Source organism: Sphaerodactylus townsendi, linkage group LG14 (genome assembly GCF_021028975.2).
Source record: "Sphaerodactylus townsendi isolate TG3544 linkage group LG14, MPM_Stown_v2.3, whole genome shotgun sequence".
NCBI lineage: Eukaryota > Metazoa > Chordata > Lepidosauria > Squamata > Sphaerodactylidae > Sphaerodactylus > Sphaerodactylus townsendi.
This window is the reverse complement of record NC_059438.1, coordinates 8,055,142-8,073,517: the sequence shown is the minus strand read 5'-3', so window position 1 is coordinate 8,073,517 and position 18,376 is coordinate 8,055,142. Positions and strand designations below refer to the sequence as shown.

Genomic DNA, 18,376 nt, shown 5'->3' with positions numbered 1-18,376 from the left:
GTTCTGCAGTTGCACCTGCACCACTCCTGGTAACCCCTGCTACTTCCACCATTGTCGTTAAGAGTGGTTTGCATTGGTTGCATACCACACTAGACTCTGTCTCACCGAAAGATAAATCCAGAATTGTATATTAATTCGTCACTTCCTGGAATTTCCTGGTTCTAGAATGTTTGTAATGCCTTAGGGACAGAACTAGATAGGCACAGGACTGAAAGGGAGCATTCTAGAACAAAGAAGGTCCAGGAAATGTGGATTAATATTCTGGTTTTATCTTTCAGCAAGAAAGAATACAGCAACAGTCCAAGTAACCTAGGAAATGGGTCCCAGTCTCTAACTAAGGATGCTTTTTTCTCGAGAGAAGCAGATTGAAAAGCTATAAAGAAAACAAAGCATTGCCCCTCCCCTCACCCTCTTGCAGGAAGCAACATCACACCATCAACAATGAGAGCCAGGTAGCTGCTTGGGGCCCTGAATTCTACCAAGTCTATAGTTGTAGGCTGTTACAAGATCAGGCCACTGAGCTATAACACCTCAATTGCCTTCTCTGTGTAATTGCCTCTGGCAGCCTTTCTTTGCTGTCAAAGCTAATACACAAGAACAAATGAAAACTGAAGTATTCAGAAACATACCAAGACTATAATGCCTCGGGGCTTTTAAGCTCTTGCATTCTGGGAAGCTTCCTCGAGGTATTTCTCAGTCTTGCCACCATGATGAATTCTGTTCCTTCCAGACACCAGTTCAGCAGAACCACAAGCACATATTACAGCTGAGAACCTGAACACGTGGAATATGGATCCCACACCTTCCCCCACACAGATTCTAGTTCTGGAAATCACACTGTACTTGCAATGCCAAGCAAAGGTTTGTTTAAATGTCTAGAATTACATGGTATTTTTGAAGCTGGAGCTGATAATTCTGGAAACCATAACATGTTGTTACTTACATAGATTGTCTAAACTCCACTGGGCACAGAATCCGACTTGCCGTTTTAAATAGTCCGGGTGGTTTGTCCATTTCTCTAACAGAACAAGCTGGTCGCTGATGCACGTTTCCGAAACTGTGATTTTATTTTCACCTAGTTTTAGAACACAAAGAGGGACAATTGCAGCAGGAAAAACAGAAGGCCAAAAGAAAAGACAAATCCCAATTCACAAAACACACACACACAAAGGACAGACAGAAAGAATAAAATTTCTACAAGCTTGAAGACAAAACCCCACAAGATCAAACACTGAAACAGACAGCAGAGCTAGTTACTGGCCGCTTGGCTATCAGTGAGAGTGGTCGGCTTTGTAAGCTGCAAATATATAATTGCTCTTTTAATGCTCTTTGTAAGCTGCCTTGAGCTCCTTCTGGCAAAGTGTGCAAAGTGCAAATAATTTCAATCAATGGCAATAACAAAATGGTAGTTACCCCAATGTTCCAAGGAGTCCACGTAATTGTAATGACTCAATGGAATGATTTCTGCAGGGCAACAGCAGTTGCTTCATGCCCAAGAGAGCATGCAAAGGATCACAACATTGCTGTGATTTTCCACTCCTGGCCATTCCCCTTCCCCCATTGAACATAAGGCATTTGTGATCAGGATGCTGGGACTGTAGGCAGTTCAGTGATCAAGGATGTGCCCCAGAGGCAAAATCTTGCCCATTCGTGCTATTGCTCTTTTTTTGTCTCATCTAGCCATTTTGCAGTCTTTGCATTGGGGAAAAGGGAGCTGCTAACAAAGTGTTGTTTCCAGACAGAGGCCAAGCATTCTCTTCCCCACTCCAGGTTAAGTTTGACAGCAAGCGAAGGAAAGTCATGTACTCTATCCTAAAGGGCAATGATGAGGGACTCTGAGCGACTTGAAAAAAAGGGGAGTGGGTGGGAATGGAACAAATGAAGGGAAACCAGTCTGTGTGATCAACCAAGACTTCTCTTGGTGCCTTCCCCATAAAGCATACGGAAAACTGACACTTACTTGTTTGTGCAAACTTTTCCAGGGCTATTAGTGCAAAAAGCATTACTGTTGGATGGGACTGGAAATTCTAAACAAAACAGGAGAATTGTTAGAGACCATTTTTTTAGCTGTCTTCAAAACAAGTTTTTGCTCATTTGCCCAACACAGTGAAAAAAATCTTTGTATCTTTAAGCCAAATAGTAGCTCCAAGCCAAAAGGAGTAGTCTAAGGAAAAGCCTTTTCTAAAAATATTCAAGTGCTCAGGTGAAGGGAGAAAAGAAAGATGGCATTTTCTGGGTGTTTCCTCCTTATTGTGTTCCAGTGCAAAAAGAGCCATCAACTGATACCTTCTTGCCTCTGCCTTTCTACCTGGGCAAGTTATTTAAACTATACAGACTCTCCATTTGCAACAGTGCTACCACACCAGGGCAGCAGCTATACTGGGAGGAACAACATCAATATTTTAGGTGCTACAGTGACCAAGCACCTTTCGATCTAATTTTTGATTGCTCTGCCAGTGATTCTTTTTCATTGGTATGGTGATTGTCTGAATTCTCCCCTATTGAATAATGATGAAACAGTTTAAAAATTAAACAAAACATTTGTTTCACGCTGAATATTTTGAAAAAGTGACATTTCAACGACTAAAGTACAAACAATAAGGAAAATTCCACAGATCTCTTTTAGAAGGCTGAAAGAGCATAGCTTTTCCCTTTTATGGGGCACGTTGTGACAAGGTCATGCCATTTTTCATCACAAGTGAAGCTACCATCCTGAGACCGACTATTAGTCTAGCATCGTCATTTTAAGAGGCGTTAACACCCCAGGATCTCAGGCAGTGGTCTTTCCCAGTGTTAGCGTGTTGTAGGTTTTCCAGGTTGTATTGCCGTGTCCCAGTAGCATTCTCTCCTGACATTTCGCCTGCATCTGTGGCTGGCATCTTCAGAGGATCCTCTGAAGATGCCAGTCACAGATACAGGTGAAACACCAGGAGAGAATGCTACTGGAACATGGCCATACAACCCAGAAAATCCACAACACCCTAGCGATTCCAGCTGTGAAAACCTTCAACAATACATTTCCCAGAGTTGTTTCTCAGATATTAAGATGCTGGGATCAAAAGCCATGGACCTCAACATGCAAAGCGCCACTGATCTACAGCCCTTTCCCATTTTCATATGTTCCCACATTTCATCACCTCACAAGAAAAACAAAGCAAATTCCAATCTATGGGCAACAATCATTCAAAAGGCTTAAGGAGGAACAAGTCAGAATAAAATCTGGATACTCACCAAGCTCTGTAATAAGTATTCCAATATTCCCGGACTGAGTAAACCTATACTTGCAGGGCCTGCAAGAACACTAGAAATGAAACATGTGCATCGAAGCTGCTGCATTACTTCTTAATAGTTATTTTCAAAAAGATTAGTGTCCTACTCCCCCCGCCCGGTTGTCCTGTCTTTATAGAAATGATACGAGAAAGAAGAAAGAACTGAGCAAGTTCAAACACAGAAGTTTAAACAGGAAGCAGGAAATATCAGCAGTTTTCAGATCCTTCTGAGGCTCTTAGAAGGCCAGAAAACACAGGCACAGCAGCACTGACTACCTCCTGCTTTCAGTTCCAGCCTGTAATAGTATGCCTACCCCTGCCTATTTTATAGTTCAGGGCCTTCATACATGTGGTCCAGGGGCCGGATCTGATAAGCCCTCTCAAGGCAGCCATTCTACCCTGCTGCAGGATCACCAGTTCAAGCACTGCTCTAGGACATAGGTGTCAAACTTGCGGCCCTCCAGATGTTATGGACTACAGTTCCCATCATCCCCTGCCAGAATCATGCTGGCAGGGGATGATGGGAACGGTAGTCCACCACATCTGGAGGGCCACGAGTTTGACACCTGTGCTCTAGGGCCAGCTGAGGCAGCCAACCCCTGTCCCCCGTCATGGGCCCAGCCCTACCAAGTCACATTTATGTCATATCCAACCCTAATAACAAATGAGTTCAACACCTCTGCTCTAGTAGCTTGTGAGGTCAGAAGTGCATGCTACTCATTGTTGCTTGGCAAGGAGGCCTGATAGGAGGGGGGCTGTGGGCAGAACCAGCCCTTCCAAAATGGCACGGTGAGGTAGACTGGTGGAGTTATGAAAAAGGCACCTTTTGCTGTCCCACTCTGCCAGTGATTTAAAAAAGCAGCCCTTCATTATGGGAGAATATACTGGAGTCTTTCCCTATTGGTCACCAGAAGCAAATCTCTGATCACCACTACCATATTTGTGAGGACAGCCCTGCCAAAGTCAGACACTTTTAAGACTGATTTCAGATGCAGAATTAAAGCTTAACGCAATCTAGCAGAACGAATATGATTGGGATTTGTGTGGAGTGCATTTGTTCTGCACAACGTGTGACCTGGAAAGAGGCTGGAAGGATTAATAAGTTATCCCGCCTCACCGTTGCATAAAAGGAAGCATCCCTTACCTGCAAGCTTTTCTGCCAAACAGCCCAGTACTGCAGTTGTGTTCCGATGTTTGGCTGGATGAGAGGCATCCTGGTGAGCTACAGCCCCGCTTAAATTCAGTATTTCCGTTAATTTCTGCAGTGCATCCTAAACGGTAAAATTTAACACGCATTCAGTATTATGAGCCCTATGAAGGGACATACTCCCTTTTTTTTCATCCTCTCCAATGCCCAATCACTATTAATGCACTTCCAGGGTACTTAAGGTTTAAGTCAGTGGTTCTCAGCCTTCCTAATGCCGCGACCCTTTAATACAGTTCCTCATGTTGTGGTGACCCCCAACCCTAACATTTATCCATTTTACAGATGAACACTGATGGAGAGAGTCTTAGGCAACCCCTGTGAAAGGTTGAGAACCACTGGTTTAAGTGATCCACTGATACATGTGCTTGGAAACCGTTAAGTATGGGAAAACTTAGTGGACTTCCCTTTTTTGAATCTGTTTTTAAATTCTTCCATTAAAACACACACTCCTCTACAATCTGTGCAACCATAAGAACTAGCAGCATCTCAGGAAGTACTTCAGAGTCCATCTGCCACCTGGGGTCCACACTGACTCTACTCACGCTCCAAGTAGCCAGTGTGCCAAAAATCACACACGACAACAGTGACGTAAAGCTGCAATCCCAAAACTACTTCCTCTAGATTTCAGCAGCTAATCCTAAAATCAGTAATTCCAGATTTGGAGCCAAAGGAAAACAAAATCCATTCTGCAATACATTACTTACTCTTAATTCTTAGCAGAATAACAAAGACTTCTAACAGGAAGAAAAGAGCCGACAGGAATATTAGAACCCCAGGTTGGTGTTGTGATTTACTCTGAAAATCAGGCTATACTATGAACAATTGGTCATTGTGACCAGATTTCATTGGTCACTGTGACTGTTGTACATGTACAATTATTACAAAAGTAACTTGTTGGTCAAAATACACACATGGGTGACAACAATGTTACTGCAAAATGGCAAAGCACAGACAAATCCTGGCGCCATCAGCAATTGTTGGCTTCTTAAAATCTGGGCAAATAGCAGCCCAGAATGAATCAGGTTTTATTATTTTAAATTGATTTCTAAAAACTTATTTCTAAAAAAACTCTAGAAGTATTCTTCTTTTTCTTACATGCCCCTTGCAAATTGGATAGAACGCTGACTCGTCGTTTGTGCACTTCACAACTCTTTTGACAGTTGATAGTAAATTGGCAGTTTTTGTTTGGGATACAAAGCTGGTGCAAATCCACCTGAACACCAAAGATCTCGTTACCTATTTCTTAAGGTGAATGTTGTTGAAAAAGTGTCTGGGCTGTAGCAAAAGTTGCTACAAGCCACAGGAATTGGTATGAAGTCTGCGCATGAATTAACTCACTTTTGTTGGCAATGGACACTCATCCAGTAGCAAAGTTATAACAGCTGGTCCCAGGGGATCTTCTAATGGAATAACTCTAATTAAGGATTGGACAACTTCCAGCCAGCCTTCATCTGTCAACCAGAAAAGAGAGGCAACTGTCTTTGAATAGAGTTTAATCTCCATTTACAAGCATCAACGGCTATCGTAAGTTAGAATCCAGTAGCATTTTCAAGATTTGTCTATACAACAAACGGCTGTCCTACCCTGCAAGTTCATCAGTTGCTGGCTGAATTACTTCCTCTCTGGAGGAAACACAAATATTGGCTACTCCAAGGAGTACTGTCAGGACAAGTTCATACTTGTTTTAAAAAAACTAGAACAAAACTCAAGTGACTGCAATATGACTTTGAAATCCTGCCCTCACCGCTGAAACTATGGCCTTTGAGAAAGAGAGGAGAGAAAGACTACCTTTACCATTAAGGAGAAGGAAATATAGATTATAACTTTCCTCCTCCTTAAAGGTAAAGGTAGCCCCCTGTGCAAGCACTAGATCATTACTAACTCATGGGGTGACAACACATCACAACATTTATTAGGAAAACTATGTTCATAGTGTGATTTGCCAAAGCCTTTCCCTGTCGTCTGCACTTTACCCCCTGCAAGATGGCTACTCATTTTACCAGTCTCAGCTTGGGCAGGCTACCTGAAACCAACTTCTGTTGGGACGGAACTTGAGGCGTGAGCAGAGCTTCGACCGCAGCACTGCACCTCACCGCTCTGTACCACAGGGCTCCCTGCATGCCTCCTTAGTCTTTCAAACCCAAGTCATGGGCACGGGGAGCCAAGACACACACGCTGCTGTTCTCATTTCCAGTTCTTGGTGGAGGCGAGAAGAAGAGAAACAATGGGAGGATTCAGTGCCTCTTTGATGCACTGCCTCTACAAACTGGTCGCAGAACTGAAAGACGTGAGCCGGTTATTACGTTTGCCTGATTTATATATAAACAAGCAAGTCATGCATGGCTTGATATTCAAATATGATAATGTGAACTTAAAAGCTTCTCCTCTTGAAAGTTATTTTGATCAATTCACTCCACAGCAACACTGTTTCTTATCTCAGCACAGGCAGTTATTTTAAAGTAAAATAAAATGGGCTTTCGATAGGGGGTGGGGGAGGGCTGCCATTTTTCCTGGGCACCCACCTTCTCCAGCCCCTCCCCCAGCTCACTTTTCACTTCTGTTGCCAGGCTTGGGCCAGCAGCTTGCTGCTTAGGGGGCGGGGGTGAAATGGGGAGGGTTGGGGCATGGGAAGGCTTGGGGTGGGGGGAAGATGAAATGGGGAGGGTTGGGCCAGGCTGGGAGAAGGTGGGCAAGGGAGTGGGGAGGGTTGTGCCGGGCCAGTGAGGTAGCACATGGCAAGCTGCTGCTGTACCAGTGCACAGCTTGATGTTGCTGCCTGGCCTGGCTGGTGACAGGGGGGAAGGGAAAGGTGGGCAGGAGCATGAAATGTTGGGATGACTTTTCCACCATGGAATGCAATTGGCATGCGGTCCAATAGGTGGGGGGGATTCATCATTGGGGCATTCTAACCCTTAGCAGATTAAATATGAGGATTTTCCCTCAAACCTCTCCGTAAGCAAGGAAGGACGAAGGAACCATGGCTGCGACTCAAAAACAGACTAAGACATGAATAGGGTCACTTCTGGCATTATTTTGGCTTTGTATTTTCTTCCCATAGGTCAGTGTCTGTATCAATTTAGAATTCCTAGAATGCAATAAAAGATCTGAAAGGACTGAATATGGCCCTCAAAATGTTTCAGTCCTATTTCATATCAAGCACGTCTATCCAAAATTAAGCAAACATGAAACTGATATGTCTTTAACCACTCTTTCAAAAGCCATCCACAATTCTGAAGGTACATCCTTTAGAAACACACTGACAAAAAGCTTTCCAAGGCAGTGCTGAGCAACCTCAAAAGTGCAGGGATTCAGATTTCAGCAACTGCTCCGTGCAATAGAATAGCCCAAATATACAGCAACTTGTGGGCAGCAACACACTTTCTGGGACACTTCTGACTCTGCCTCCGTGAGGCTCCTGGCCACAATTTTAGTATTCTGTTTCACTTGGGAAGCAAAGTGCACACCTGTTCCCTTTTCGTTACCCCAAAGGCCTGTTCAGGAGTTTCCTGTAAAGAAACAAATCAGCCCATTATTTTGAGCTTTGTGGCAGCTGGCAGGGCTGATTTTGCAACTACGCACCTCATAAATTTAGTCAGATCTGACAGGTATACATATTAAGCTAATTATGATTTTACTGAGCTCACTGTCATCTAGTGGCATTATCTGGATAAGAGCTGAACATTGCCTGAGCCCCTGGAAAGAAATATGAAGTGCAAACTTTAAGCTTCTTTTTGGAGCCAAGTGATTTTTTTTCCAGAAGACTACAAACCGAAGCAATACGTGACAGAAGAGAAATACCTGTTTCAGCCATTTCATGCAAAGTCATCATTGAGTAAGGAGGCTCCTGGTCACTGGAGGAAAGAAATAAGTTATTGATGTTGTTAAAGTTAACGTATGGTGGGATCAGATGGAATGCTGTCACTGAAAACAGTCCGGAGAGTTAACTATATTTGCCCCGTCAGAAAACAGTAGAACAGAAATCCCCTCGAATGCAATCCAGGAACCCACAAGTGAGTACATGCCTGAAAAATCTGTTCATCATCCTTTGGACAAGCTACAAAAACATTTAATACACTGTAGAAAATACAACCCCTTTTGTGGCTGTGCACAGTCTGCTGGTGAGAAAATGAAAACAAGGTACCTAACTTGTTTTGCAAAACCTCTCACTGCACACATTAGAGATTCCCTAGAGTATAGCCACATTCAGCATTATACACTAAATAAGGTTCACTGAGCAGAGACACTCACTTTTTTTACAGCTCAAGAAACAGTGTAATATGTTTGTGCTCGTATGAAGGATAAAAACAAACAGGGGCAATGAGAGAAGTCTAAAAACATACAAGTACAGAACAGGAGGGGAAGGAGAAACAATCTACTGTTTAAGGCAAACAGCAAACTGTTTTATAACCTGGCCCAAATCTAGATGCCAAACACGGAAATTAGTTTTAAACAGTTATATAGCAATGAAATGATATAAACATGAGAGCCAGAGGAGAGATAATGCAGGACTCCTTGCTTCAATAATTTCTTTCAACTGATCAATTGTCTCAGCAAGAACACGCTGCAATGTCACAGAATGTCTAAGAAACCACATGCAGGAAAGAAACTGGATTCACATATACCAGTTGACTTGAGCAAAACCTCCCCAAGGTGGCCAGTGTAATAGTTCTTCTTGATAACTGATTTAATCATATATCTATGTTAATAGTTTGCTCTCTAGGTTAGGATTTTACAGAGCACTTTCACTAGGCCTTTCACTTACTTAAGAGCAGGCTCTTTGCATCAAGAGCCCAAGACTTCTTCTTTTTTTAACTATTCCTATTCAGTTAAATGAACTCCTGGGGGAGAGAATGTCTCTAGACATTTTTAGGAGGTGATGTGAGGACATTTTGTTTGCAAAAGCTTTTAAAGGAAATAGATTGCGGATACCTTTGCAGGTTAAAAGGACAGTTTTATTCTGTATGTTTACACTGTGATTTGCAAGCTGCTTTAATGCTTATTTAATCCTTATATATAAAAATAAATTAGTAAAATAAAATACCCACTATGCAGCTGGCACATGTAATACAAAATCTGATGAAATCATAGAATCATAGAGTTGGAAGAGACCACAGTGCCATCCAATCCAATCCAATCCAATCCCCTGCCATGCAGGAACACACAATCAAAGCGCTCCTGACATATGTTCATCCAGCCTCTGTTTAAAAACCTCCGAAGAAGAAGACTCCACCACTCTCTGAAGCAGTGAATTTTACTGTTGAATAGCCCTGACAATCAGAAAGCTCTTCCTAATATTCAAGTAGAATCTCTTTTCCTGCACCTTGAATTCATTTCTCCGTGTCCTAGTCTCTGGGGCAGCAGAAAACAAGCATGCTCCCTCTTCCACATGGAATCCCTTCAAATATTTAAACATAGCTACCAAGTCCCCCCTTAACCTTCGCTTCTCTAGGGAGTATAATTTTCAGAGAGTTCCCTCTCCCACTGCAGGCGCCAACTTATATCTCACACTCTTCCTAGGGCCACTGCCCTGGGATTCACCCTGCAGTAACTAATCCCATCCTCTTAGAGAAATAATGTTGATGACTCTCTTCCACAACCTTCACATTTGATTTATTCTGACCAAGCTGAATGGGTCACGTGTGTACACAAAGAGAAAAGCAGAAGTGCTCTACAATGCATGAAGCACAGAAATATTGCACTGACAAGGTGAACTGGAGTAAATGAGCATTACTTTAGAAGGTAGGTGAGAATGCATGATTAACCTTTCCATTTTGCCCAAAGAGCACATTGTTCAGACATTTGCCAACAGAATCCTGCTCCTTGTCAGAAAAAGCATAGAACCTAGAGCTGGCGAGATGGCAAGAAATCAAGCGATCACCTAACTCTAAGAAGTTGAGGAAGAGCATCTTGCCAATGGGAGAGATCATCCAATGATGAAGCAGGCAGCAAACTGTCAACACCCTTGACAAGAATAAGATGCAAAGATCTCAGAAGTGGCTCTTATGGGATCCTATTTCCCCAGCTTGTCTGCTGTTTTTCCTCCCAGTGCCTGATTGCATTTACTTCCCTCCCTTCACATTTAGCAGCAAACAAACCATGGAGCTTGTTTTATCCTTAGTAGCAAACAAACCACAGAATTTGCTTTAAAATTCTTCAGAACAAGCATGGATTTTTTTCAATAGGTAAAGCTAACCAGCTAGCAGACTTATTTAAAATTCAAACTTCCTCAATACTACTGAGCTAGGAGTGAGGCAAGCAAGTCACCAGAAACACAAAAATTCAGTTCAGACTTGCAGATGGTTATGTAGTGCAGCTCTACGCTGTCAGAAAACACACTCAGGGCACTCAGCCTCACTCCTAGCTCAGTAGTATCGAGTCGCCCCAGATGTCCCAATTGCAGCTACGCCTCTGGAGCTGCTCAGGAAATATTCAAGTATAAAGATGAGAAGAAGAGAATCGCTCCTGAAAAGCCAAAAGAGTTCTCCTGTTTGGACAAATAGCTGTGTCCCTTTATGCCTCCATGGAAATTATTTTCATTAGTGTGATGGGGGAAGGGGCCCCATTATATCACAGTCATCACCAACCAAAGCTTTAAAAAGTGCAAGGGAATGAGAGAGTTCATTTCTTGAAATGTTGGTGTTCGGAAAGTACTTACTTGTCAACCAGCGTCCGAATCACGGCCAACGTGTCAAGTACTAATCCATCCACATTTTGTTTCTTCCTTCTTGGTTCATGCGGCCCCCGCCCCCGCCGGGGGGGTCTTATTGGGTCTCTCAGATGGCTCCTTGTTTCAGGTACTGGTATTCTGCTGTTCTCTGCCTGGCGACTCCTGGACTCCACATTGTCTTCTGCCCCACTATCTTCTCGACAAACGCAGGAATTGCCCATGCTGGTAGCTCCCAAGGTTTGCAGCAAACAACGAATATGCTGTTCAAGAGTCAGACGTAAGCCTTGGAGGAGGCTTCTGCTCACAAAGAACACAATCAAAGCAACGACAATCATCTAGACAGTTTTAAGAACAATGTTTTTTGGATCCTGAATTGTGGCCTTTGCGTTATAGGCATTTGTAGCAAGTGGAATGGATGGGAAATGGCTGGTGTAATTTCCAACATTCTCACTGGAGATACACATTGGATATTCAAGAGAAGGCCTGCAGGGAAAGAAAAGCACATCTTAACAAAGTCTAGATTTAAACTATACCTTGCTCCCTTACCCCAAGGTCGGCTAAGGTCCCTAAATCCCAATTCTGACATTGTCACTAAGTATTCCATTAAACATATTTTTTCAAGGAGTTATTCAGAGTTCCATGAAGATCCCCCTCCCCCGAGATGTTCTCTCCCCACATTGACCTCTATTCAGAAACCTGCTGATAGATTATAAAGGTCTGGCCTCAAAATTATGCGTGGGCAGCTGCTTGAGGAGGCCAAACTCTGCTTTGAGCCAGCTTTTTGAATGTGGGGTGTCTGGAGAGGATTAGGCAGTTGAGCGCTTTCCTCTCTCATTTTCCACCTAAGAGACACTTCATACACAGTGTGGATCCAGGGAAGCAGCTGCAAGGGAGAAGAGTCATGGGGTGTGGGAATAGCCAGGCCTGTTTTTAGGAGTAGGAAAATATTTCAAGTTTCCAGGTGACAGCACCAGACATCCAGGCAACCAGACACCCAAATATTTCCCCTGTCCTTTTGGTGCTGATTCTCTCCAGCTCTTTCTCCTACCATGATTTAGAGCAGGAATTGCTTGCCTCTTCCGTCACTAGAAGCGGCTTTCAAAATTAAACCCCTGCAGCATGATGTAAGAGTTGGCGGCCACTGAAATGTGCCCTCTGTATACACAGAACCAATTCTAGACAATAATCAAGACTCCCCCTATTGCTACAGGCTGCTATGGAAAACTTTCCTCCCAAGAGCTCCATTTTACACTCACAATCTCCACACAAGGCCAAAACCAACAGCAAGCTTCCATGGCAGAGTAAGGATCTGAAGCTGAGTCTCACAGATCCTAGTCCAGCAATACCTAGTCCAGTGGCTGAGGAGCCCCATGTGGCTCTTTGACATGCCTTCAGTGGCTCTTCTGAGCACTGCTGGTCAATGTGGCACCCACCCCATGTTTCTAGAAAGTGAACAAGGCCATTATCCAGTAGGGCTTGTGTTTGGCAGGTGGTTTTGAAACAACCACCACCACAGGGATTAGAGGCCAGGCAGACTGCGAGCCTCCGTGAGCCACAGGCCTCAATTCAGAAATAGAAATTAACGACCAATCTTGTCCATCAACACCTCATTCTTTTCTGCAGCCTCTGTACTCTCACCTGGGGAAATGAGCAAGCTACTCACAGTGGAGTAGCGGTGGATTAACTCCCAATTCTTTGGATTGATGGTAATTGGTAGCATGACATTCTGCTAACCATGGTATGAGGACCACTGTTGTAGCCCAACATTTTAACCACCACAACCAGTGCTGCCTTTCAGGAGGGCTTCCTGCCATCTCTGATTTTTTTTCAGCAAGGAGTTCCCTGGGACATGGGCCCCTTCCGCACAAGCAAAATAATGCGTTTTCAAACCACTTTCACAACTGTTTGCAAGTGGATTTTGCCGTTCTGCATAGCTTCAAAGAGCACTGAAAGCAGTTTGAAAGTGCATTATTCTGCATGTGCGGAATGAGCCATGGTTTGAAAACCTCTAGCTTATGATCACAATGATCTTTAAGGCAACCAGAACTTTGTGAAACTGCACTGCTTCCCCTAAAAGCTTAAGAAACAACTAGTCACCTTGAATCTGGGAACTGTTCACCCATAAGACAGTGATGCAAGTCCAGAAGAGCTGCTCTTCCATCTATTTTTTAAAACTGGTGAAAGTCATAGCAATAGTATGTGATTGTATATAGATACCACATTTTTCACTGTGTGGCATAAGAACATAAGAAAGAGCTGCTGGATCAGACCAGAGTCCATCTAGTCCAGCACTCTGCTACTTGCAGTGGCCAACCAGATACTTTTGGGAGTTCCCATGCAGGATGTGAAAGCTATGGCCTTCTGCTGCTGCTGCTGCATGCGCTAGCAACACCAGATTATTTTCCTGAAAGATCATGAGAAGGACTTATCATGGTTCTTAGTGTGGCAAGCTGTTTTTTCCCCCTGAAAACGAAGTTGCATGTAGGTTGCGAAAGGCAAAGATAAGAGAACCACAAGCCCTTAACTGCCACGTCCTGATAATCGTTGCAGGAGTTCCTCAAGCTTTTGCACACATAGTTACACTTACAGCAAGCACCCAAAATATTCCAAAACATATTTTTGACTGAACTATACATTTGGCAGCACACATGGCTCTGGGAAAGTGGTCTACCATTTCTCTAAGGCATGGGGGAATGGCAATTTCAGAGGAGAAGGAGCACCCCCCCTGCTGTTTCTCCTTCTGCCCCCACCCCCCTGCTTGGAATTCCAAGATGCCTGTTTGCTGCAGCATGGAGAAAAGCAGCTACACAAACATAAACATACAACATACTGCCCACTTTCCCCCGTACAAAGAAATGTAAATCCCAGTTTCCAGATCCATGTTTGGGATTTGCCTTGAAAAATGACCTCTGCAAGTAGAGCAGTTGACTAGAAGGTTTTTTTTAAAAAAGAAGAAGAAGAAGAGTTTGGATTTATATCCCCACTTTCTCTCCTGCAGGAGACTCAAAGGGGCTTACAATCTCCTTGCCCTTCCCCCCTCACAACAAACACCCTGTGAGGTAGGTGGGGCTGAGAGAGCTCCGAGAAGCTGTGACTAGCCCAAGGTCACCCAGCTGGCGTGTGTGGGAGTGTACAGGCTAATCTGAATTCCCCAGATAAGCCTCCACAGCTCAGGCGGCAGAGCTGGGAATCAAACCTGGTTCCTCCAGATTAGATACACGAGTTCTTAACCACTGCTGGAACAACATAGCATTGGCCGGTGGGTTTCAACCTTTTTGTTATGGAGACCCACAAATCAAAATTTGCTTGGTATATTAAACCATTTTTAAAAATAATACAGGTTAATAAAACTGAGAGAATCTCAGACAACCCACTTTTGGGTGTGGTAATCACAGTATCGAAAAATGCAAACATGGAACAACCTAGCAGCAACATTGTTTTTCCAATATCGCTGTGAGTCAGCATTTGTAATCACTGGAAAAAGGGCAACAGACCAATAGTTCCCTCTCCACTACTCCCCTGTGTTAGTACAAGGCAAGAGGTTCACTCCTAAGTATGAGGAAGGTGTAAGTCAGGAAGCCCCAGCCTGAGAAGCTTCCCAGCTTGAACTTTCACGCTGTGAGGATTCCTGAAGGGCTGCTATTAAAGCATATGCAAATTGTCCAAGCTGCTCTAAACAAGTACATAAATACCGGTTGTCTTACTTGTCTGAATTGACACAGCAGGCAAGTCTCTTGGGTCAGAAATTAGGATTCCTGTGGAGCAGGATATCACAAGGCCAGGGTTCACTCAATATTCTGCAGGCATACTTTTCTTCCCTTAAACTCACATCTTCTAAAGGGCTACCAGTGATTACAGTGGTCTTGCTGTGGCTGGTTCCGCAACACACCGAGTCACAAATGATCTGATGTCCAAACACCCCCTCTTAACCATTACGTGTATTTTTAGCAATATGTTTGCTAAACGGATTGCACCAGATACAAGGATTTTCAGCAAGAGTTCCACTTCTGCAGGCTCTAGACACAATACTGCAAATATATTCTAGGACAGAGGTGTCAAGCATGCAGCCTGGGGGCTGGATCTGGCCCCTTGAGGGGGCTCATCGTGAGCCAACTGAAGCAGCCCCTCCTCAATCAGACTGGAATGTGGGAGTGGGGCTCAGTTGTCTCGTGGGCCTAATAAGCCTTCTCAAGACAGCCACCCTACCCTGCTGCGGCCTTGCCGGTCTAGCCACTGGTCCACCCGAGTGCCATTCTGGGGCCAGTTGAGGCAGCCACCCCACCCCCCAGGGCTCGACCAAGTCACATTTATGTCATATTCAGCCCTTGTAACAAATGAGTTCAACACATCTACTCTAGGATCTTTTGACAACCAACATTGCTCTTCTTAAATATGAAAAAACTACAGTATCTTCTATAAACCAATGCAACGAAAAGCCCAGGTAAAGCACTATTTTTAAAACAAAGATTCAAACAAGGTTGCCAGATTTGTGAGAAGAAATAGTCCCTAGATTTGGCGGATAAGGACCTTTAAACGGCTGCTTAGTTCCTTGGAGCTTCACTATTTCAGGATGCACAAAAAATACACAGAGCAAGCACGACTATATGCATGACTATTTTTCACAGATGCCAGCCAAACTGTTCTTTTTTTCTGGCAACCTGCGAGGCAGCCAGCATAAACAACCCAAATGCCTCTGGTGAAATGAACCTGGTGGTTTCGGCAGATTCCTAAATAAAGCATCACTAGGGAAAAATCACAAGTCCCACTGGTACTTTAAAGCACTTTTGCGCCTCCTTCACTGGTAATTCCCAATCCACTCCAATGACTTCTGTTCTCCTGCTCTGACAGGTGCTTGCTCCAGGCTCCTTTTTTGATTACTAATTTCAAGAGAACTTCTTAACCAAACCTCCCCCCAAAATAAAATAGTCAGTAACCTTGCAACAGAACTCAACACGCACATCTGGGACGGACAGTCCTCCTGCAAAATATGCATAATTTCAACCACCAAGGTACTTTTGGTTTCTACTCCAAGTTTAGCAGTGGTAGTATGCAGTGACCTGATTTCCCCTTTACTAGCCATAACTAGGGGAAAAAAATCCAGTACAGTTTCTAAGCATCAATACTCTCAAAGCTATTAAGAGGATGTTCTTTTCATTCCAAAGAATTAAGCAATTGTGAGGTGACTGTTTTCTACTGGGAAAAGTCCACACGAGGACCGAACTTCAGAGTTTGGATGACAGCTGCAGTGGAAAGACCATACTGTTCTATCATACCATACTAAAAGGTTCCTTGTATGACATTGTTTCATGTTGGTACAACAACAAGATAAGTTTAGCTCTGATAGGAAAATAAATACTATATATTTCCTTTGCCTCTAGAGTTCTTTTTCCCCTAGAGAAAAAAGTTGGAAAACATCCCTATTGGCAAGCACCACATTTTCTGTACTGAGATTGCTAAAAAAAGAACATATTTGCAAGCCCGTGATTGCTGAGGACTCAGTAATCTCAGACTGGAGATTAACAGTGCAATCCTAAACTGTTGCTACAAATCTTCAACATATGCTGCTTGCTTGGTCATGTGCCCATAGGACTCCCATGATCTTCTGCCAAATCCTGGTCATCAGGGGAATCCATGGAGAAACCAGTTCCTGAGGTTCAAATACAGTCACTGTGTTATCAAAAAATAAAACTAGGATGGAGACATGCAGGTAGGGGAAGGCTCAGTTCTAATAATACTTAACAAATTATTTTATGTCACAGAAGTATATGTCTTTGAGTTTAGCATGGATCCAGCTCCATTGTGTTAATGGTACCCTACAGGACAAAGAATCTTGAACTGTATAATAACAAGTGGGAAACTGTAACTGCTCAAGGACTCCCACATAAAAATGAGGACAGAAATTTACAGTTCAACCAAGACCTATTTGGTTCCCTAGTCACCACAGAGGACTATCTTGAGATACAGTAAGATACAAGATGTTTTGAATAAAACAATCTAACTAAAAGGAACATGTTGCGATGGCACACATTAAGGAAAAATATTCTGTGCTGGTGCCACCAAAACATTTCCATAATAAGTGTCTATGGTTTGTAGAAGTCACCTATAAGGAAGCCAACAGATGGTGAAAAATAACAGGTGCTCTACCAATTCCTAACAGGATGTGCATGCTTCCATACTATAGCAATTGGACCTGCCAAGAAGTAGATGGTCAATTAAGATACACCATGTCCATGAAAAGAACCAGCCGTACCTCTTCAAGTCACTCTCTAGATCTCCCTAAAAGCCTCTTCCAGGAGTCCGGTCTTCCAGAACATGAGGCAGATTTTGTTAAAGGAGTGCAGGCAGTTGCGATACAGCTCAAACTCCTCCACCACACCAGCCCAGTTCACATTGATTTCAAGGTGAAATGAATTTCTTACCTTGTCCTTGCAAGACGTCCAGCCCCCTGCACTAAAGGCTAATGTTTGGGGTGTCAGAATTCTGGTTTCATTGTAACAGCATCTTAATGACAATGTTCACTTCTTCCGCTTAAGACTGAATAGCTGTCATTCATTTGTATGGAAGATCATCAAAAGACACATTCAAAGCCACCACTAGACATTGGCTCCTGCAGTTGGTAACCATGGCATTAAAAAAACAACAACTGACCTTGATGATACCTTTGCATATCACCATCCATATTCATATTCACATATGACAGAACGTTGGGAACTGATGTTCATACAGTTACAGATTTTGACTCAAGAAGGTGATTGGTTATATGAGACAATTTCCTGCAATTTCTGATTAATTAATGAAAGACCAATCAAAACAGAAGAAAATCAGAGTAGATCTAAGCAAGGTTGTCATACACAAACACGCCAACACAAGATAAGGGGATCCCACGTGGATCCTACAACAGCAAGCTCACAAAACTACAGAAAATGTCGCTTCTTCAAGAAAGGACAGAAGGATTCGGTGGAACATGAAAGCTTCAACATTTTACATCTTGCCCAATACGAAGCTTCACCGGAACCATTTTGTATCACACCTGGCAAGTGACCAAGGCACAAAGATGTCTGGTAAAGTATTAGATGCAACAAGTCAGTAATTTCTGATACATTAAAAAAGCTGCAAGCGGTGCTGCTTATATACCAGAAATCTCAACTTCTCTGAAGAAACTAGCTCAACCTCATTTTCATTATAAGAACTAAAACAACAGGCTGTAACATAGAAAAATAAACACAGGCAGGG

The 18,376-nt window shown here is 43.3% G+C and overlaps 1 protein-coding gene across 1 annotated transcript in view; it reads right to left on the bottom strand.

Moving 5' to 3' along the window:
* The window catches only part of RSPRY1 (ring finger and SPRY domain containing 1), a 39,756-nt gene that overhangs the window by 15,443 nt on the left and 5,937 nt on the right, over positions 1 to 18,376 (bottom strand). The window contains exons 2-8 of the mRNA XM_048515628.1: positions 11,132 to 11,626; positions 8,275 to 8,327; positions 5,815 to 5,927; positions 4,414 to 4,540; positions 3,232 to 3,290; positions 1,961 to 2,027; positions 944 to 1,075 (exon numbers count right to left, since the gene is read on the bottom strand). Of these exons, the coding sequence (XP_048371585.1) occupies positions 944 to 1,075; positions 1,961 to 2,027; positions 3,232 to 3,290; positions 4,414 to 4,540; positions 5,815 to 5,927; positions 8,275 to 8,327; positions 11,132 to 11,478 (898 nt within the window). The 5' untranslated portion in view covers positions 11,479 to 11,626. The remainder of the gene's footprint in view (positions 1 to 943; positions 1,076 to 1,960; positions 2,028 to 3,231; positions 3,291 to 4,413; positions 4,541 to 5,814; positions 5,928 to 8,274; positions 8,328 to 11,131; positions 11,627 to 18,376) is intronic.